This window comes from Danio rerio, chromosome 23, assembly GCF_049306965.1.
Source record: "Danio rerio strain Tuebingen ecotype United States chromosome 23, GRCz12tu, whole genome shotgun sequence".
NCBI lineage: Eukaryota > Metazoa > Chordata > Actinopteri > Cypriniformes > Danionidae > Danio > Danio rerio.
Genome location: NC_133198.1, coordinates 39,221,518 through 39,245,000, shown reverse-complemented (window position 1 = coordinate 39,245,000; position 23,483 = coordinate 39,221,518). Strand labels below are relative to the sequence as shown.

Here is a 23,483-nt window from a genome sequence, read left to right as displayed (position 1 = left end):
CAGAAACTTTTGGTAATAATGGATGTTCTGTTCAGCGTCAGACTCTTCTAGCTTGTTGCCTAGCAACTTGAGCAGATCAGAAGTTCACTCATCTTTTCCATAGGACACTTATCTAACCCGAGTAATCCAGTAATTAAAAAATAGTAATTTTGTTAATTGAATTTGAATTCTTATAAGCAAAAAAAAATAAATTAAGTACTTAAACCCTTTAACTGTCTGTTGACCATATTTTCACTGTTTTTAATAATGATTGTTGAAGTCACTTAAAGACTGACTGTTTTAAATATGGTCAGCACTGTTTGTTTACAAAAAACAAACAAACAAGCATATTGTTGCGCCACTACACTTGAATTTTGGTGTTATTGTAAAAAAAGCAAGAAAACCTGTTAAATGAGTGTCATATTTTATGGCATACTTAAAAACATAAGAATTATTTAGAATTAAAAATGTTTGATTTTGATTTTTTTTTTCTGATTTTCATAGTATATGTATTAATTCCAGTACTTTTACCGTTAACCCATATCAACCATTTGGTAGAGGTTGATATTTTAGAAATGATTGGATGTGTTGAAAAAATGCATTGAGTGTGTTAAGTAGCGACATTAGGAGTTAATAAATACAATGCATTTTTTTCTTGGTGGGCAGTTAAAGGGTTAATTTTTCTTTTTAAAATTTTGCGATTGTTTTGTTAGTAGATTTAAAGTGCACCATTAAAGTGGCAGTCAGTTTCAATGTTGCTAGACTCGGCCAAAACTTTTTATAGAAAGTATAGGCCTAGTACTTTGTAAATGTTTCAATTGTTTTTGTTTAAAAACATAATAATAAAAAAGTTACGTATCTACCGTTTCTGGCAAAAATATCCAAGCAATGTATTGCAATTTTTAAGATATGAACAAAGTTCTCCTGGCATAATAATCATAATAAAAACTTTTTAAAACGGTTTCGGTGAAAATGAATAACTTTTTAATGATTCAAAGATCTTTTTCCACTATCGTTTTATATGAATAAAATTAAAGACGTTAAAGGTTCTTCGTGTAACCACTGATGACAACAGCATTTGTAGCCTATATTTTAAGTGTGAACGATTTGAAATGTCATTTAACCTTTATCAAGTTGAGCTGCAATCTTGCTATTGGCCTGTAGGAGCGCAATGAATTTTCACGACGCAATTGCAGCTCCGATTACTATCTCATGATACAATTTACAATGCTTTGGAGAAACCGAGCGTAATTTTAAAATACGGTATAATTTTGGTTTTGACGAATTACGCAGTCATCAGGTTTTTTGAGGTTTTGAAAAACCCAAAGTACACCCCGGTCGTTCATTATTTAAAAACGTGGGTACGCCTTTACCGCTTCTTATTTAGCACTCTTGGTGAAGTCAAGACAAAAAATAGCAATCGTTTGTAATCGTATGTCTTGGACTGTGCCTTGATTAAATGCCATTAAGACAAACTTTTATCATAAAAGTAAAAAAAAGATTAACCTACATTTGTTAACGAATACAAGCAGTTAATTTCTACAAGTAAAATAAAACTAATATAAAAACTAGACATGTTATAAGCAACAACTGTAAAACATTTTATTATTACTCCAGTCATTATTGCTTTTATTACTATTATACCTATAATAATAATAATATAATAACCACTAATAATAACTAATATTATTTAATATTGAAGTGACTCTGAAGACTCGAGTAAGGAAGCTGAAAATTCATCTTTAAAAACACTGGATTACAAGTTTTAATTACTATTAAACTACTTCTGAGCAACAACATTTCGCAATTTTATAATTTATACGGTATTTTTGATTAAATAAATGCAGCCTTGGTGAGCAGGATAAGCTTATTTTAAAACATTTAAAAATCGTACTGACCCTAAGTTTTTGACCGGTATACAATGTATACAATGTGTGTGTATGTATGTATGTAATGTATGTATGTATGTAAGACACGCACTACACACACAAATGTATCTCTCTGTGTGTGGAAACCCAAACGTTGGGTATTAAATTTGGTGCGCTCTACAATATACTTGGGTTTATCTATTTTGCTTGAATTGTATTTAAATAAAAACAGTGTTATAGTGTATAATGTATTTGTTATAATAAATAGTATATTTGCGTGTAAAAAAACAATTGTTATTTTTTTGTCGTGGGTCCCCTCTCTCGTTCTGCCTTAGTTTGGGTGGCCATTGGGCATGGCATGTGGGGTCATGTCGAGTGTAAAGGTTAAGGGGCAAGACATCAGAACAAAGATTATGGAGATTGTTCAGCGTACTACAGACACCCTCTTCACTCGTGCATTTCGTTTTGCATAAAATGTGCAAAAGTCAAAGGCATGGTTAAACTCTCGGGCATGGGACGCTTATATGTGGAGAGCTATATTTATGTATTTTATATGTCGAGCGGATCTTCAGTGTTAGGATTTCCACATTTGTGGAAAATAACATGGTCTGACCCCCGATTCAACTCTGAGCCTTTTTACGCTGTTCGCCAGCTCAGTTTACACAGAGGACCTCATAACAATGCTAAGAACCCACACCTTTCATCACTAACTTAATTGCTTTGAGAAGACACTTATATTACAAAGAGCTGACAAAAAGCACATTTTAAAATAAAAAGGCAAAACAACAATGCATTCAGTATATCACAGAACAATGTGGATCCACGATGAATAATGTATTATTTTTAATAAATTGTTAAATTATTAAAAATTTATTATTACGTGGCTGATACTTTACTGAAATATAAATATTTGTTGTTTTAGAAAAGATAGTTAATTATGAGAAGTTGTTTAAGGCAATGAATAGCCAAGTCAGAACTAATAAACAATACTTCTGATGCTGTACAGACAAACAAGTCCAACAGTCACACATATAACCTAACATTTAATAATTAGCCTACTACTTTTTACTTCACTGTGGAACTTGTATATGACCGAAACAATCAACCCTTCACACAATAAGTTTGTGTTTCATGAACCAATTAACATGATGGAAATTGAATGCCTTACAACGTGCCAGTGTCAGGTTTAAAATAAACACGCAAAGTGTGCTGCTTCACTTCCCGTAGGTGAGGAGTTGATCCTGGACCTGAAAGGAGATCTTAAGTGCTATATAAGTGCTACTTAAATTTTTAAGGGTGTTCCCCGAAGCTTAGTTACCCGAGTACCACGTAAAACGTTTGTAAATTAACGAGAACATAAAACCACTTGCAGGACAATATCAATCAGAAAAGTTTGTTTTCAGGTGCACAGTAGTTGTAATCATTTATTTGTTTTATATATATATATATATAAATTTTTTTTTTTTTTTTGGAAGTCAGAATTACTCACCCCCTGTTTACCCTCCACCCCATGTCTGTTTACCTGAGAGATTTTTTCAGCACATTTCTAAACATAATCAATATAACAACTCATTTCTAACAACTGAAATATTTTATCTTTGCTATGATGACAGTAAATAAAACTTTACTAGATGTTTTTCAAGACACTTCTATACAGCTTAAAGTGACATATAAAGTCTTAACTAGGTTAATTTGATATAGGCAGGTGAGGGTAACTAGCCAAGTTATTGTTGTTACAAACAGTGGTTTGTTCTGTAGACGACCGAAAAGATTATTTTTTAAAAAAAATAAAACATACTTTGAAAAAAGCCTTGCTCTGTTAAACATAATTTGAGAATAATTAAAAAAGTAAATAAGAAAATAAAAGGGAGGCTAAAATTTCTGACTTCAACTGTGTGTGTGTGTGTGTGTGTGTGTGTGTGTGTGTGTGTGTGTGTGTGTGTGTGTGTGTGTGTGTGTGTGTGTGTGTGTGTGTGTGTGTGTGTGTGTGTGTGTGTGTGTGTGTGTGATTTGTAAATATATATCATTTTTGCTATATACGACAGTTTGCGTTACTGTGCACCTGGAAAAAAACAACGCTTGTTTTCGGCAATTGCATTATAAAGTCGAAAATATACAATGATGCAATAGTAGAAATGTTTATAAATCATTTTGGGGCCACAATTATATGTGCCAATAAATAAATTCATATATCATAAGTGCGCGTTTCTGCAGACAGGTGTTGGTCTTCTTGCTCTCCATGCTTGTCTCTTGCTCCTCTTCTTCCTACAAGGGCAGGTTCAAAAGTCTAAGCACAACAGTTTTTGTTCAGCGTGGCACTCACTATTATTATTGCAAGGCAAACCCTCAATCATCTTTTTGATTTATGGACTCATATAAAGCGATGTCCACCACCCTATACAGTTAACATACAGTGCGTTTAGTTTTAAAATTTGTAGTCTAATCACTGCCTGGTAATATTTATAATTCTGACGTTAGTTAGTTTATTATTTTAATAGTTAATTATTAAAATATTTATATTATTTACGGAGTATTTATGATTATTGAAATAAGTATTAAATTGTTATGCTATATAAACGATGTGCAATATGTAAAAACAATATTTAAAAATCTAAAATTGTTTTTATGTCTAGGTCTTGGCTTTCGATACTTTTTCGTAACTAATTTACCCATATTTAATATTCAGACATCTTTCTTATTTAAAGGCTATTTTTCACATTGTACGGTAATAATTCAAACTTGTATGCAAATTATGTTTTATAAAAAAGAACCTATGTGGTAGATTTGGATGCATCAATAATGTACGATTAGCTAAAACATTGTCTTTAAAAGGTGATGTATAACTTTATAGTAAAGTGGTGTTTATGCAACTGCTGGCGCCATGTTATTCATTCTGCATGAATTAAGTTATTGGGATCAATTATGAAGTATTAAAGAAAGCCTGTTGTTGCAACTATCGATGCATTTCATAAAAGGCGTCGTAAAACATGGAGAACGTTTCAAAAAATGCTCCTAGCCGCCAAAAAGAGATAATAATAATAATAATAATAATGAATAAAATAATAATAAATAAATAGTATTACACATAAATAAATAAATAAATAAATAAATAAATAAATAAATAAATAAATAAATAAGAGATAAAGAAAGAACGTTTTGTTTAGCCAATATAAGTTTCATGTGCCGCCATCTAAATAAGTAGGTTTATAAATAAAATATATATATAACCAAGCTTTAAAACGATTCAAATAAGTTTAGATTACAGGACGATGTGCTATAAATTAACTTTTTTGAGTGCTGTGTGTATAGCTGCAAATGCGTATTTTTTTGTAAATAAAGATTTAAACGTCCAAATATAAAACTTGTATAAAAGTTTATTGGCTGGCACACATCTACATACATCACATGCGAAGACCTCCTAACCTATTTCCTGAACAATAAAGTATGTTTGGTTTTAGTGGATTTAAGTCAAACGTGATTTATTTGTTCTCCTTTTCATTTTTAACGTGCATTTTCGTAACAAAAATATTTGCTTTACACCTGCCGTGAATGTCAAAAATCCAGCAAGCAAAGTCAGTCATTCTGAGGGAACAGGTTCTCAAAACATCCCTTTTGTGAATTGCTTAAAATGTTTGTTTTATGTTTTAAATGTTGTCATACCTGTATGGTACCTGTTTGGTATGTCACATAACCTGCAATTAAGTAGTTAATTGTCAATAAAATGTACGTGTGGTTTTTTCAATGTTTACAAATATTACTTGAAGACTCACCAGCACTTCACTAAAAAAGGTTGAAAATGGATGCCCCCTAAAGAAAAAGTTACAAGGTCGCACACAACTAAAGAGCCTTGATCTAGAGTTTACCGATCTCGTAGGTCATACGGTGCAGAGCAACAAAAGAGAAACACATTCAGATGTCCTTCTTCTATTGGCACATCATTATAACCAAAAACCCACAATGAAAGCAAGAGCACCGGTGGAACCCCAAGAAGCCTGTGAGGGTGCACACAGAAGGTACACGTTGAGAGAGCCAGTGGGGTCAAGGGGTGTGAGAGGTCGGCCGACCCGGCTGAAATGAAACTAATGGGACAGAAAATGTGTCCTCAAATTGAACTCGACTTTTCTTAGTTGCCACAAACTTCAATAAAGTATCTTTTCAGCCTCGCGACATGGAGGCGACAGCGTCTCGAAAGAGACTGCCGGGATGCTACGATTTAGGCGTGCACATTCATTTCTCTCTGCTGTTCAGTCACATAATGGTCACTGAATGCAGTTTTGCACCTACTCTTTTCAAGTGTCTTTCCAAAGTCATGGCCAGGCTAGGGCGATGCAAGTCCCTTTCTTTTCATGTAGGTTCGGAAAAACTATCCGCTGAAACATATTTTGCAGTTACCCTTTTGTGCACTATTTAGTGCCTGTACAACTTAATACATTGAAAGTACAATTGACTATTGCTGCCGGACTTGATTGATGATCTAAAATGACTCACTCCTTTGTGCTTCTCAGCCCCCCACTTAGCAAGCCGTTGTGTAATCTTCATTCAAGTCAGGCCGATTTACAATTAATCAAACACAATCCTTATATTCTGTACGTTTCTGTATGTTTTTTTTAACAATTGAGTTAACTGTTCTGATATTTACATTTTTAATATATTCTTGTGCCTTTGAAAAAATGCAATGGGTTAGAACTAATTTGCATATTGGAACGTTTTATGTCGTATTGTATCCAGCAAGGCCACAGTGTTCAGATTTGGTTCTGTGTATGCTGCTTTGGCTATGACGTTGCTTTTAACAGGTTCTAGCGCCACTTTTTAAAAATAACAATACGCCTTACACAGAGGAGTGGTCTGAATCAGAACTTTCAAAAACCAACACAATGAAATCAAATTTTAGCACATGCAAATTGCCTAATAATAAATGAACAGTATGGACATAGTTGACTCATAGCTTTTGTCTTGGTACGCACTTATTCCATACCACATTTTTTCCAATCGTTTTAAGTACAACATTTTTATTATTTCATGTCATACTCGATTTAAAATATGATGCTAATTATCATTGATATTAAATAATAACTAATAGCAAAACATTTTTATAATTTAAACGTAACAATAGTATAGAACCTTTATTCACCAAGACCATAAAACATGTAAAAATTAAGCTCTTAATAATTTTCTGTTTTTATTGTTTGGTTTATCTATAAAATAAAACGAATATCTTTAATTTATTTGTCAGATTGATAAGGTTTAAAATGAGCCTTTTGAATACTGGAATGGGTCGTCAGAAACATTTTAGCCATGTTGAGAGAAGTAAATAATAGCAAGAAATCTCTACAATAGAAAGCGGTAAGGTCCCTAAACGAAAAGGCCAGAACTGGGTGCCACATTAATCGAATACGTAGTAATGTGATGGGTAGTACACAACCCAAGCTAGTCTAACCCATACACAAACCAAACATGAGGCTGCGTTGCATGTATTAGAAATGCTATGGCAGAAATTAAATGGCTAATTAGTTTTCTGCAATAAAGCATGCAGCACACACACTCGACACAACTGGCGTAGATTATTTAAAACATCACATTGTTTTTACATTTGGGCCTACATTTGTCTATTTAAAAAGATATACATTAACCGGAAAGTATCTGCATCATCTTTTAACAATTACAGAGAAAAAAGTGATCGCCAATTATTCGCGGAAGTGTAATCTTTAAGCATATTAATAAAAGTCACCCAAGTCTAGGTTAAACTAATAGACACTTACGTTTTATTGACCAATATAATTAGCACAAATACACTAAACTGGTTTTATTGCATCTCACAACAATCTGCTGTTAATAGCCTAAACACAACGCCATCACAACAAAAACTAAATGATAATTTAAAAATCTTAACCTTTCCATACGACAGATAACCCACAGCATGATTTACTTTTAAATAAAACCAACAACAACAAAAAAAAAAACCTTTAAGATCTTTTTTCTATCGATACTCACGATAGCATTTTTCATTTACAGTGCAAAAAAGAAAAACGTACCAGCTCTCTCAAGTGAGAAATAAATAGATTCGTTGTGCACTTCACCTTGGCAGCTGGGCAAAAAGGCCCACGAATAACATTTGAATAAAATGTCCATAACCTGCTTCGCCCTAAACATTTCTCTTGAAAAAACATATAACAAAAACAAACATCATATTGATTCAGTTTTAGATAAATTAAACCCTGTGTCGCGTAAAAAATAATCCATAGGTATTCGCAATAATCCATGCTATATAACATGCATTTTATATAACTGTGGACTTAAAGGAACCCCCTTTACGCACAAGATACCTACGAAAACAAAATATATTATATTTTATAAATAATCAGTCATTTGATCTTGCTTTCTCTCCTCGAAATAGTTCTCTTATAACCTTGTAATATCCTCGCCACGCTCGGTTCCGGAGAGGTCCTCGGATGCTGACATGGTGTTAGTGGTGGAAGCTGCCGCCACAACGCCAGCCGCTGAGCTTGTGTTGGACCCGGAGGAAATGCCCGTGGAGGACGAGGATCTGACTTTGGTGTTTGGCAGCCTATGGTCTTTTTTCCACTTCATCCTTCGGTTCTGAAACCAAATTTTGATTTGCCTCTCCGAGAGGACCAAGGAATGAGCAATCTCGATACGTCTTCGCCGTGTTAAGTAGCGATTATAGTGGAATTCCTTCTCCAATTCTAAGACTTGCTGGCGAGTGTAAGCAGTTCTAGACCGCTTGGGTTCCGCTCCATTGTAACTAGAGTTGACTGGAAAGAGGAGAAGCAAAGGGAAAGAAAGAAAGAACAGAATAGAATAGAAAAAGAAAAGAAGCAGCGAGGGAAGGATAGGGTAAACAAGCGTGTCTTTCATTGAGAAATGGTGGCGACAGAGGAAATGAGGGTGGGCTAAAACATCTAAAAGTTAGCTTTCTGTAATAAGGCTAAAATCACATTGGACTCAGCACTGAATTATTAATGCAACATTATAAAGCTTAGTTTTTCTCTGGTCCCAGATCTCCCTCACTCTCTCGCACACTCATAACAAGAGAAGCCACATGGTGATACGACTGCCCAGAGTATACCTCGGCTATAAAATTTATGGTGGGTGTAATTACCAATGCCTAGTCGTAAATCCGCCTCAATTGTGCCATTTCAAAGGCTTCTATCCTATCGTAGCAGAGGCTGGCCAGGGGATGAGTGTAAAAAGGAGTGAGGCAGACGGAGAGAGAGAGTTAGGATGAGGGGCGAGCTTTATAGTGCTTAAGAGAAATACACTCAAGTTGCCTACCGGTGCTGACGTGAATTTTCTTCATCCATGGGTACACTACGGGTTGTTTGGCAGAGGCTGAGCTGTTGGGATGCTCCGGGGTGGCTTGATTGCAGGCGGAAGATGCAGCCGAAGGGGTGGCAGGAGACAGGGGTAACGGTGGGGGCTCACATGAGGCTGATTGCCCTTTTCCAAGCAGGTGCCCCGCGTGAGGCAGTCCATGTCCTCTTTGAGTATCAGGCTCAGGGATGCTTGCACAGTTATACTGACGCTCCTGGTAGCTTGCCCGCGGAGGGTATAACTCCTGGTGGTGATGCTGGTAGCCACTGTCCCTTGCACGGCTGTAATATTCTGGGCTATGTTCGGGAATGTAGCTATTTTGCGAATATTCCTCGCAAGGAGGAAATTTCGGATCGATGTAGTTAGAGTCCATCAAATACGAGCTCATGATCATTAATTTCTGGAGTGGAAAATAATTTTTCTAGCTTTGTCGTTTTTCTGCTCCATAAAGCCCTCCTACTAGCGAGCAACCCTGTAAAGTTACTTTTACCACGTGATTCGATGGCCCAATGGCATGGGGCGATGTAGTTCCCGGATAAGGAACCACAGCTTTCGCAAATATACCTTCAATTTTCCGCCATTGTCCGCGGAGTCTCCCAGTCTGTCTATTCCTCTCTCTCTCTTTCTCACTCTCTCTCTTTTTCTCTCTCCCTCGCTCTCCCCCTTTTCACTTTCCCACTACCGCATACACAATGGAGAAATCTTCTCGGATCAAGCCAAAGCATCCAGGGATATTTCTTAGTTAACTTACCTGTAAGAGTTTAACTATTTATACAATTTAATAAATAAATTTATTTATATAATATAAACGACAATAATATTAAAAAAGCAATCATTCTTAAACTTATAGGACGAATCGAAGGTATTAAAATCTACTGCCAATAATTACACTACATTATCCAATGCTTTTATAATACTATATCGTGTAGGCAAATATCTGCAGTACTATCAGTATTCGCTTCTATGCAAGGGAACAGCAAATTTCCAAATTCAGTGACTCATTTTGCATGATCTCCATTTCTTATTTTTATTTATTTTTAGAACATAGAAAATCTGCATTACTTTTCATTGATACAGTTTATAATTACGATAAATACGACTATACATGATAAATGCATGTGGTGGTAGATACGTTGTTTAATTAAGCTACAAAAGCTTAAGAATAATCTTTAAAAATGGGTGACATACAGCATATTATGAATTTTACGTCCTGTCTAATTTTGGCTTAGTATTTTCATTAATTTCTTGAGCAATTCTGCTCATTTAAACTTTTCTATTTATTATGGTAAGCACCACACACGACTTTCATGCAAAGTCACGTGCCTCAGACGGACGAATACAAACCCAACTTGGCGTTCGTGGCTTTTACGTCGCCCATGTATTCCTGTAGAGACGTATTTGCGATTTTGATGTTTTGGACACAAATTCGGTTCTACAGGGTACATATAGACGACTACTGACAGGCCCTTCTTTTACTGGAAAATTTAAAAAACGGAATACAACGAAATTAAGGTTATGTCCGGTTAGCATGTGACCTTTATCTTAAACATTGCTAAATAATATTATTGGGAATATTTCTGTCTGGCATTTCAAATAGTTGGTCATAATTATTAATATTTAAGGTTAAAATTGTTATCTAGGCGTGAAATCATTTTTTACATATTATAATATATATATATATAGCCTATATATATATATATATATATATATATATATATATATATATATATATATATATATATATATATATATATATATATAATTTTTTAAATTATTATATTACTTATAAAATAACACAAAAACTAAACTATTTTACGATTTTCACTTCATTATTTAATTTACTGGCTTTTATTTAAATATTGTGCTTTTCGGTTCCTCAAAACGTAATGGTTCTTATTTGATACGACAATTGAAATTTGTGACAAGAACAACCTTATTACAACATTTAATTAATGCGTTTGTTTATTTATTTGTTTGTTTAATTGTTTGTGTTTGTTTCTTGAAAACCCCATTTTATTAAACTTTTCACTGAAATCACATGTAATACACAATGCATAAACAAATAGTTCCATTAAAAAAAAACATGAGAATTAAATCTACAAAAAGAAATTAAATGTGTTTTGACGTATTATGCCTTTTTCTAATTCCATAGTACCACTCTCAACATTCCAATGGGTTGAGTAACTGAAAATGAGAATATTAAAGTTGTAAGTGGGCACAAAATGAAGAAACGAGAAATAATTTTATTATCAAATTATATTACACCTCGACAGCACAGGGGCACCCACTTGAAATTCCGTCTCAAACACGTTGTGCACAAAGCGGGCACGTGACAGCACTGATGAAAAATAAGTTTCTTTTGTTCCTTAGGGTTTATTGTGCACACTATTACCATATGACCGCCCGGTAACCTGCAAAACCGTGCACTGCATTTCTCTCCTCAGTTTAGCAACAGATATGAAATAAACGATAAACCAATCCAAAAGTAGAAAAATGCATTAAAATAAAATGCAAAAGTTTTTTTTTCAGAACTCACGCTATACATAAAGAGCCTGTTTAAAAAAACTAAATTTTAAACCAAAAGAGAAGAATAAGATTTTTTCTAAATATAATTTTTCCTTATTAACAAAACAAACTCTTTAGGAAATTAAACCAAAACTCTCAAACAAATGGAAAGCTAGGAAACAGCCGTTTTGCCTTATCTCAAGCCTTTTTTTTTACTTCGAGACCCTACAGATGTGATAGGGATTTTTTGTCCACCCCCACCAGCCTGAAAACGCCCCCATCCACCCACTCGGCACGGCTCTAGTGTTGCGGACGCATTTTAATATTAGTTAGACAGCCTGACCCGCATTTCACCCCTCGCGTTCGACTCGTTCCAATAGTTCACTGCCAAGGAGTTATTGATGAGCGAAAAGCGATGAATTCCCTCTGCACATAAATGGCCTCAGATCCTGCACCAGCTCAATAACTAGTTATAATGTAGAGACTTCCAAAAAGCTATAACCGCCGGCGAATTTGCTTGATGATTCATTTGTATATATGTGATTCCCTTAAGAGATAGATAGATAGATAGATAGATAGATAGATAGATAGATAGAGAGAGAGAGAGAGAGAGAGAGAGAGAGAGAGAGAGAGACAGACAGACAGACTGACCAACTGCGACAGACAGACAAAAAGGGTTGAGAAAAAAAAATCTAAATATAAAGGTGTGATTTTTGGATGGAAGGATGCGTCAACTGTCCATAACCAAGATCTATTGTGTGTACGCTTGAATGAATGACATTTTACGCCTATATGATATTTAATGTATGCCCTTTGCAGGTATTTTGAATGATTTCATTTTTGAGCGCATATTTCTTTCCTTAAAAATCGAGTGAATTGTAGTTTAAGTGACCTAAGCTATTCTGAAATATAAGAAAATAAAGACCTTACTAATTTTTATTTTTTACCCTGTTCTTCCTATTATGCATTTAAAATCTTAGTTAAGTTTGTTTAATTTAATTATAGGCCTAGTTTTTGTTAGTATACTTTTTTTGTTCAGAAACCACGTATGTAGCCTTCCAACTTTTGTTTTATTATTTAAAGTGGGTCCAGTTCACAAGTTTATCAATCTATTTGATACATCTGATGCATCAAATTCAGCTTTTAATGTGTTATTTGATTTAATTTCAGATAATATTTTGTATTGATTGTACATTTGCTTGTTTTCATTAAATTCATTCTTTTTGTTTTTAACCAACTTATAATTTGTATTTAATAGTAGTCTATTCATATATATTTATTTTATTTTATACAGTCCTTTAAAAAAAGGCAATTGGTATGAATGCTGTATTTATATTTTAGTTTTTAATAGGTAATTTAGGTTTGTTTTTTAATCTATACTAAAACATGCAGTTTCGATACAGCTTACACTGTAATCATGCAAATAAATAACAAAATCTACATAAAAATAAACATACATTTCGTGTATTTATGCGTTTGCTTTTTACATTTTCGCTTGCATTAAAATATATATGAATAAAGGGAACTTATTGGCTTACTAACACAACAAACAGTTTAAAGTACACCTCCTTGCCTCCAACACATTGACATGTGCTGCAGTTGTTTCCCGCTATTGTCAGGGAACACTGCCCTCTGTGTTTGTACGCAGCGAAACAAGACGGGACAAGAATATATACTACAACAAGGAAATAACGATGAGACTTACCAGTGCAACGATGAGGTTGTCCTTTCACTCACGTTCACAATTTCCTCATGAGCTAAAGAGAAAGAAAGCAATTTAGAAAACCAAAATAAATAACTTGCATGGACTTATCTCCTTTGTCATGTCTATTAAACAATTTAAAGGGGTCGATATTGATCTAAAATAATCAGATGGTGGTGATGGAAATCAAGCACTCTTTTTAATATCCTGGTAAATAATAAAATTAATATCTTTTGTTTATGTGATTTAAAGAGACACTCAATCTTAAATAAAATTTTTCAGTAACAAAACTGTAACCCTGTGCAAAGTTGTCTGATATGTCTGACAGTTGCATTTGGATTATATTTTAATGTTTTTAGTTCAACATCTCTTTGCCTCATTGAGGGTGAACTGTCCAAAGGCATGATCCCTTAAAGTAGGACAAGGCTATGTATTTAGCACAGGTTATTTTCAGATCTATTTCCTTGATGAATGTAGTTATTTTTGCAACAATAGAAGACCTAAAATGAGTTCCCAATTGGTCAGGTTAACATGGCAATTCAGACTTGTTTTGGAAAAGCATTGTTTGCTGCATGTTTACACCCTCAGAGTTTCATTTAACCAAACAGTATGTAAATATGTGCCTGTTGTGAATCCACATACAGTGAGCCACAATTTGTCATCGAGATGAATAAAAATGATAATTCACCTGAAAATTAACATTTATATTACAGACAGGAACAAAAATATAGTTAAATAGTAATTTGATTAAATAATGAATGGTTAAACTAAATACACTAAAAGAGATAGAAAAAATGAATAGTACAGTGCTCAGCATAAGTGATTGAAAATTAATTTTTTTTATCCATTTCTCAGTGAATATAGGCAATGTATTTTTGTGCATTTAAAAAAGATTTATTAAACAGATGTTTATTAAAATAATATTTTAGTCACCAAACATATTTAGAAATTACAAGATAATACATTTAAATTCTAGCAAAATAATGAAAAAAATACAATGTACGAAATTGACCAAAAATAAATAAATTCTTTCATTTTTTTTCCTTCTCTTGATTTTTTTTCCTTTTTTTTTTATTTGTATTGAATATTTTTCTATAACATATAAATTTGGCTGTACTAGTTTTTGAATCATTATTGTAAGTTATTTTGTTAGATAAGCTCCAGATTTGGCTTCAATACTGACTAATCTAATGTATATGCACAAATCTAATAGTGTATAGCTTCCTTATAAACATATGATATTAAAGGATAGACATGTGAGGGGTGTACTTATATATGCCGAGCACTGTATATATCTTTATATGCTGCAGTCATCCATGCTGAACACTGAATTAACCTTACATTTTATGTAAGAGTTTTCAGTGCTATTTCTTCTAATTCTTTTTTTTTTTTTTTGTATTAAACAGTTTTGTTGTACAATGCAGCCAAGTTTTAATAACCAAACATTTTGTTGATAAATTATAATCTTGACTTATTAAATCTGAATAATTACCTTTTAATCACCTTTTTTCTTTGTGGTTACCTACTTATTACTGTTATACTACTAGTTTGTTTCAGCTGTTTAGGTTTTACATTTCTGTTAAAATGTGGATTGTCTATAAAGGCTGTTCCAGCATTGAACACATTGCTTTTAGTTATTCAGTATGCAGTGGCATAATTTCTAATATTCTGACATTTAGTTATTCTTTCTACAGGTATCTGCACAGTGCAGGAAAATACTGTCATGTTGCTTATATGACCAGTTAATTTTCTTTTCTCCAAAATGACGAAAAAATACACTGAACCCAGTTTGCACTGAGAGAGACGAAACAGAGCAATATAAATCTATTGCCCCCTATTGGCAGTTAATGTTTTGACAATATTCAAAGGATTTAATTTTAAATTTTAAATATGTGTAGGGCTCAGGAAAAAAAACAACATTTATTTTTAATTATTAATGCCAACAAGAAATTAATAATAATAATAATTAATTAATTAACAACAGTTGAAATAAAGGCAAATATAAAAAAAGGTTAATTTTCTGAGTCAATCAATGTGTATGAAGAATTAAATTGATATAAGATCATTTATTATTATTTATTATTTCATTCATATTCAATTTGTTTTATTGTATTTCATCATTGCATGAAATTGGATTGTGTTATGCATGACTAAAGTTATTGCATTACTAACTGTATTAGTTCAAGTGTTGTGTAACATTCTTTAAAATATTATAAGCAGTATATGTGCATGGATTGGGAAAAATTAATCATTATTTATGCTTTCGTTCATTCACTTATTTTCTTTTCGACTCAGTCCCTTTATTAATTAGGGGTCACCACAGTGGAATGAACCGCCAACTTATCCAGCATATGTTTTATGTAGTGAATGCCCTTCCAGCTGCAAACCATCACTGGGAAATACCCTTACACACTTATTCACACACATACACTATGGACAATTTTAGCTAACCCAATTCACCTATACCACATCTTTAGACTCTGAAACCGGAGCATCCGGAGGAAATGCATGCCAACACAGGGAGAACATGCAAACTCCATACAGAAATTCCAACTGGCCAAGCTAAGGCTCAAACCAGCAACCTTCTTGCTGTGAGATGATCGTGCTACCCACTGCACCACCATGACACCCCTATTTATGTTTTGTTTGGAATAAAACATAAGATACAAAGACTTCCACTTATATGTTTAGGAGTTTTGTATTAGCCAACTTGCTAACACTGTTAACTTAATTCTAACTAAATTGATGCTAATTAAAGTAATGTCACTATTGTTTTGTTTGATATCAGCTAACATTCCTCTCACTGTTCTTCATGTAATAAATAAATAAACAACTAAAAGACACAACTTTAACAGTAGGCCTGAAGGGGGAAAAAAATGGCAAGCCATGGAATTTACAACTCAGCAGTACTTAGAACCAGACAGTCTTACAAGACAGAATTACACAGTGATATCGGTCTTTACTCTACAAGCCTTTGTTTTTATATGTGCTTGAACACCACAAACTGCTATAAGTGACTTATAGGGAAACAGTGAAACTCTGAAATTGGCATCATACCATTTTCCTATCAGTTTTGTAAAAATATTGTATTTACCCCTCTGTATGGGTAACAAAACAATGCAGAGGCATCTAAATGTCATTTAGGGTTTCTGGAAGTCAAAATTGACAGCCAATTTGTTTTGATATAGTTTTCTTTATTATAATTCATGCACTCAAAAATGTGCCGTACTTTCAACTAGGCATGGACCGGTATAAGATTCTGACGGTATGACAACCTTGGATAAAAAATTCACGTTATCATGGTATTGTGATACTGTTGTAAAATATATTATTTTTAAATGTGTGGGTAAAAAACTAACCCCCCCCCCTCCCCATTTAACACAATTTATTTTATATTGTGAAAGATTTTAAATATTTTGGAGCAGTACACTAAAGTGTCAGGCTAAATAATGAAAATAAATCATTTACTGCTGCTGTCATCATTAGTTTCTAAAACACTGATTTCTTTACATTTTAAAACTGTGTCTTTGGAGATCTTTTCCTAAAAAAAATGGACGGTATTACAGAAAATATTGGCGGTAAAATACCTTGACTTTTCAAACAGCGGTATACCTTGAAAACCATAAAACCATTATCATACCATGCTTAGTTTCAACTGAAATATGGGTTAAATTTGGACAAACTCAATTTCTAGCTTAAAATGTTACATTAATTTGAACCCAGTGGTTGGGTTAGTTCTTATTTTACTCAAATTTAGATTGAAATAATAACCAATCAATTTTTTTTTTTTTTTTTTTTGAGATGAGAATAAAAACAGGTAAATGCCATAGATGCTACATTTTGGACCTTCATTAAAAAGTCAGAAACTATGAAGGAAAAAAACAGGAATAGTTTTTTTTTAACATATGTACAACCTTTGCAAAAGGGCCTGAATTTGGTCAATAGAAGAAGCATGGGCTCTTCTTTTTTTTATTTTTTTTTAATAAAATACATCACTGAACTCCACAGATCAGAAGCATAGCATATGATGATGGCAGTGCACAGATTAAAGAGAACATTGTGGATCAACATACTTATTCTGTTTCCAAGCACAACATCATAAAGTAAGATATGGCTTAAACTTTTCATACCATGATTATAATGGTCAAGTGGAGCCTCATCTGTCATGTAAAGACCAAGGAATATCCAGTGTTGAAAACCGAAAAATAACTATGGTCAAAAAATGTCAAATGCTTTGTATAAAGTATTCTTTCTCATGTGCCTTTAAACCATTTAGAATAATTTAAGTTATGCTTTTTTGTTTGGTTCATCATGTGACTATACCTCATCATCCACACTGCCCTGTACATGACCCCACCACAACACCACATCTTCTTTGCCCTGTACATGACCCCACATTATGTCCGATCTAAAGATCTATGTTCTGCGCTCTCATCTACAAACCAATACAAGATCACTTGGCTTCTCACACTCCGTCACCTTCACTTTTTCCACAACATACACATCCTAGGCACAAACTATGCACTTTTGAGCATATTAATTGATACGAGAACGCAAACATTTCTGTGCATATAAACAAAACGATCTGATGCAAATCTGTTCACACATTACAATGCTTTTAAGATGTTTTAGAGTACTTAAGAATCATGATATAGAGAATTCGATTTGTATCTATCGCCAGAACAATAATTCCACATGAGTGCCAAATTAACAGTTATATACAAATGCACAAGCCTACGTTCTGGACCTCAGAAAACGTGAACAGATGAGAACAGATTTGCGCACCACTTGACACAATTTCTCCAAGAACTATTAAATTACATCTTTGATTAATTCCCGAGGGTGTTGCTGAGGAAAGTACATTTAATTAAAAAATAGGAAAACAAGATTATTAACTTACGGCAGCCGCCTGGGATCCATTTGGGAGAGTCGAACTTCTACAGACCCTGACGCGAGTAACCCGCACTAACAGGCTCTAAGCCGTTCTCTCAGAGATAAGAGTAGCCAACAGCTGCGATTACGGACAGTTAACATTATATATGATGTAAATATATTGAGGGTTTGTCAGGTCTTGCAGGCCATAAAACCCACTTTAATGACCCCACGTGCTCTTCCTGCACCACTCACTGGTCCTGCTTTGGGCAATTGGCATAAATAACCCTCTAAACTTCAAAATACGTAGCAAGAGGGCTAAAAAAGAGGGCTTTGTGTAAAAAGCAACATACTAACCACAGTAACTCGCAATGTGGCCCTTTCGGTCAAGATTGCGAGTGTAGAAATTGAAAGAAGCATGGAAATTTACATTGAACCTTCGATATAGGTGAGTGAGACGATTCTGAAATGAAAGCACTTTTGGATCAGTAGTATAAATTGACTAGCTAACTGTATTTAATTTTTAGAATAAACTAATGTGTGTGTAATTGTCGCATCCATAATATTAAGAAATGTGGGTTTTATAAATATTCGTCAGCATTTTAAATACACTATGAACGCCACATAAACGTAATGTAAATATATATGTATATATATATATATATATATATATATATATATATATATATATATATATATATATATATATATATATATATATATATATATATATATATATRTGTGTGTGTGTGTGTGTGTGTGTATATGTGTGTTAAATCAGTAAACATTAGAGCGGAAAAGAGTCTGAATGTCCGAACAAACTATAGTAGGAAATTAGCATTTTGCACACGCAAGCAGCTCTCCTATGCCCTTTGTTTGACATAGGCCTGGATTACGTGATTTCTGCACACAGGGTGACTAACATCACGTCTCTTCATCTTAATTACGAATTTATAACGAAGTAGTGCAACCAGTTCATTGATATAGAATCTTTAATTATAAGCTTACCAGCTAGGACGATTAATAACGTTTTAGAAGCATAATGCATATGCATTTTAAGGACGTAATAATGATTATATTCGTAATTAGTGCCACAAACTATTTAATTAAAAGTGCAAACTATCTTATTGTTTTAAAGGGTTTGTATACCAAAACGTCACTTTGAAATGTTTGTGTAAACTTCCGCGGATATGTTAAAAGGGGAAACAGTTGTCAGTGTCTGATGGGTGAGAGGAAGTGCTGTAAAAGTTTATTGGGGTCATAAAGTTTTATGTGCCTCCGTTTAAGGGCTACTGTAAATAAGTGACCGGAGCGTTAAAGTTCAATCATGTCTCATCACTGGAAGTATAAACGTGCAAGCTACGTTTGATGCATTAACGAATATTTATAGTCATATTAATTGGGGCAAATCTTTTTTTCTTTTTCCTAACCCTCCGGGTGGCAAATAGGACTTGAATTTAAAAAATGCATGTGTGTAGTGAAAGACTCGTTGCTTCTTAACAGAGGAAAAACGTTAACAAAAGGGTGTTAATCATACGTTTAATCGTTTATTAACAATGATATCACTTTTATTGGAGACAGATGGCTTTTAACCCACAGCTGACAAAACCTTCCGAAACGTTGCCATTATTGGAAGTTTAATCTTGTTAAATACTTCTTTATTGATAGGAAAATTATCGATGTGGCTTATCTACGAAATCTCGAAAACAACCGGTTGAAATAAAGGTAATATGGATCGCAGAACAAATGCGTTTTGTACAAAAGTAGGTCGTGTATGTTTGGTATGGGAATTGGGAAGTATCAATAAGCCACTCCTTACAGTTCTTACAGGATTCCCTAAATATAGGCTACTCGAGAGTGGGGTGTGTAAAAACAAGAGCCCACTTAAGAAAAAAAAACTAAAAAATTTTTAAAGATCAAAATATTCTGATTGCACAGTAATTCAATAAACACAATCATGTTGAGAAAATTATAACATTGGCTGCTGACTGACAGACAACATAATACACAACGTTTAATATGAGACTAGTTTTTGCATTTATATCATGAATTGGGATTTACCATTCTTGTGTAGGTATTATAGATGTATTTAGGCAGAAAGTACAATGAAAAATAAAGACAAGTAGCATCAAAAATGCAATGAACAGATTGATGAATGATCAAGCAAAGCACCACATTTTTGCACGTACATTTATGTCAACTTAACTGTATTCAGGCCTTGGTATATATTATGTAGGATGATACAAGAGAGTTTAGTAAAGCATAATCAATGTTTAAGCTCATACATTATTCAAATTAGCATCTGCCGTACTGGGGACAGAGCACTATCAATAAATATTGAAAATATCAACATATTCACATAACAACATAATATTGTAAACAAATGATAGACATCAACAGTTGTTAATAACAAAATCAATTTTAAATCATTCGTTGTTTTAGTTCAAGGGTTAACATTGCCTTTATTTTCAGGCTGTTGTAATTGAAGTCGTGCAACACATTATTTATAGTCCTCCTTTTACTTTCAACTTTGAGTCCTTCTTCCACTTCATGCGACGGTTCTGGAACCATATTTTAATTTGGCGCTCGTTCAAGCAGAGGTTATTGGCAATCTCGATACGTCTGCGACGTGTGAGGTATCGGTTGAAATGGAACTCTTTCTCCAACTCCAGAGTCTGGTACCGGGTGTAACTGGTTCGTGACCTTTTACCGTCAGATTCTGAGATGGCATCAGAAAGATACTGGGTTACCTATATGTAAAAACGTATCGACTGTCGTCCTCATGCATATTGCTATACAATTAATTTTTATAATAAATGATGAAGTTGCCACCAAACACAGTCCTTAAAATGCAATGGAAACATCAAGCATTATGAAATCCAAAATGAAAACAGTGGACAGGTGGTAGGCGCTAATATTTTTTATTCTGAAATTAGAAGGTGTCATGCACAAAATAGACGTGATGGAACATGATAAACCTAAATATGACAAGGCCATGAGCTTCTTAACATGTCCAGACTCAAAATAATGTAACAAATAAATAAAATAAATAAAAAACTGAACAAATAAAAGAAACTGCTATTGCACTTCTTAAGATGATCCAAACTGACAATGAAGGTGTGCTGTACTTTGCTTTACTGCTCTAGCGGTGCAGAGTGCAACTAACCGGAAACATAAGTCCTGCCAGATTATGTATGTATGCAAATATTCGGTTAAAATTCCCTTTTACTTGAATAACATGTAAACTCCCTTTTATTCATAAAAGCAACAAATTTACGTTTTCATTTTTTGCTTTTCTTAACCAATTATTTCTCCATAAATTTGACCGGGGATCACCTCTTCACAGTAACAGGACAGGTTTACGAGCAATAGATGCCTTTGTCATAAAATTTACGGCCGCTAGTTTTATTATTTCCTGCGTTTGGCCTATAAAACTCAAGAGGAAAAATATGGAGCGACAAAACAGTCTAAAGGAGATGCAATGACGATGATGAGATGCGTGCAGGTTTCCTCTTTTCTAAAACAAACTTGAAACGTAACTTTACCGTGGCTCATGTGTAGCTTTGTCATCCACGGATATATCTGCGGCTGCGACTGGTTCTGACGCTGAGTAGAATTAGTTTGTTGCTTTATCGCTGAAGTAGTCTCCATTTTGATATCGTCTGTGCGGCTCTTGCCGCTGGGCTTCTCCATAACTTCCATATTCCCCTCGGCTTTTTGGCTCAACAGTCCGTGACTGAGGGGGTTGTACCCGTGAGTGCTTACAAAGCTACGAGAGCCCAGAGCTGAACAAGACTGTGTTCGCTGAACTGCTGCACTGCTCCTTGCACGGTCGGTTGTGTTTATCGCCTCCCGCCTCAAAGAGTTGGTGGGGATTTGAGAACTGAAGGATCCGCCGAGATCAAGCCCTTCGTACGCGTAATTGGACTCGTGGAACTCACTGTGAGCTCCATAGTTGTCAAAAGTGTGCATTCTACAAGAGGAGGCGTCTTGCGTCTGCTTAGAAAAAGACTTCCCAACGTATGAGCTCATGCTATTTCCCAAACAATATCACCCTAAAGAGACTCACAAATAACACTCGGTCACTGCAGAAACGAAATCAGCTAATAAAGTATACATAAGTTGTTTAGAAGTTGTATTTGTTTATTGGCTTTATTTGTATTTCTAGAGGACGTTAGGCTTGTCCTAAAAAAGAGCAGGATTTATAGGTGGAGGAAATCATTTTCTTTTTTTCTTGATACGACGTGTAATGCCCAAATATGGAATGTTTAAATAGAATCACGTGCAGCTCCTGGCCAGTCATAAATTGGCTTGATCCCCAGGAGGTTATTGATAGACAGGGAAACGTGTCCGATAACTTCTCGGTATGGAAATCATGCAAGGGTCTTGGCTAAAAAGGGCGAGACCGTTAGACAAGAGCGTCATCTGGCGTCTAATACTGGACAAAGCGGACTCTCTCACATACACAGACATGTGCAAACAAGATGATGGACAAGAAACAATGCGATACGATATTATGACAAATCAAATGACAAAGCAATATGAATAATGTGGGTTATACGAATATCACATTAGTTACATATATGACAAATATGTATTTTCCGTTTTACAGTCTTGGATCTCTGTTGGGTGTGTGTGCGCGAATCTTACTTTTTTCTTCAAACTACAAGAATTTATGCAAAATTTGATGATAGGAGTACTTTTAATTGCGTCCATTCACGTGCATTGTTGCAGCAACATTATACAAAACAATATATTTGTTGCGGAAGAGCGTAATGCCACCATATGCAAAGCCAATATACCTAAATACTTTTTGTCAATCAAGCATTGTAGCTGTGTCATTACATGAAATATGCAATGCTTTATTCAGCATTTAAGTCGCCACATACTTTTATCGTTAAATATATTAACGAATAGGTTGAACTATTTCATTCAAATAAGTGGACTTTGGGCAGATTCAATTAAAGTTAAATTGAGTACATCTGAAGAAAACAAACAAACTACGTGTAAAAGTGGATTTAATTTGTTGTTTGGATTTAGCTTGGTCATAAATGTGTAGGCCTGAATATAAGCTCTTAAATAAAATATTCTTCAATACGAACAAATGTGTGAAGACTTACAATTTTTAACCCAGCTGTGAACCTCTTTCTGAAGCGCGAAAAGCGCAAAGTCGTAACAACAATAAGACAATACAGCTTTTTGTTTTCAAGAATTTTATTAAATAA

The 23,483-nt window shown here is 34.1% G+C and overlaps 3 protein-coding genes, 1 long non-coding RNA gene and 1 other non-coding gene across 8 annotated transcripts in view; 1 reads left to right on the top strand and 4 right to left on the bottom strand.

Moving 5' to 3' along the window:
* hoxc3a (homeobox C3a) overlaps positions 1 to 23,483 on the bottom strand; it is a 62,667-nt gene that overhangs the window by 9,061 nt on the left and 30,123 nt on the right. For both annotated transcript variants that reach the window (NM_001134685.2, XM_073937971.1), the window contains 1 exon segment: positions 13,390 to 13,441. The gene's annotated coding sequence lies outside the window, so the exon portion shown is untranslated.
* si:dkey-81p22.11 overlaps positions 1 to 23,483 on the top strand; it is a 168,305-nt gene that overhangs the window by 138,485 nt on the left and 6,337 nt on the right.
* Positions 7,592 to 9,581, bottom strand: hoxc4a (homeobox C4a). Its single transcript, NM_131122.2, is given in 2 exon segments — positions 7,592 to 8,620; positions 9,141 to 9,581. Coding segments are annotated over 2 exon segments (807 nt in total). The 5' UTR covers positions 9,574 to 9,581; the 3' UTR covers positions 7,592 to 8,246.
* Positions 10,545 to 10,636, bottom strand: dre-mir-10b-2 (microRNA 10b-2). The gene has a single exon (NR_034190.1). It is a non-coding gene; the product is annotated as a microRNA 10b-2 (primary transcript).
* hoxc5a (homeobox C5a) lies at positions 20,509 to 22,434 on the bottom strand. 2 transcript variants are annotated; one of them, NM_131144.2, is given in 2 exon segments: positions 20,509 to 20,977; positions 21,804 to 22,354. In NM_131144.2, coding segments are annotated over 2 exon segments (702 nt in total). In that variant the 5' UTR covers positions 22,291 to 22,354; the 3' UTR covers positions 20,509 to 20,762.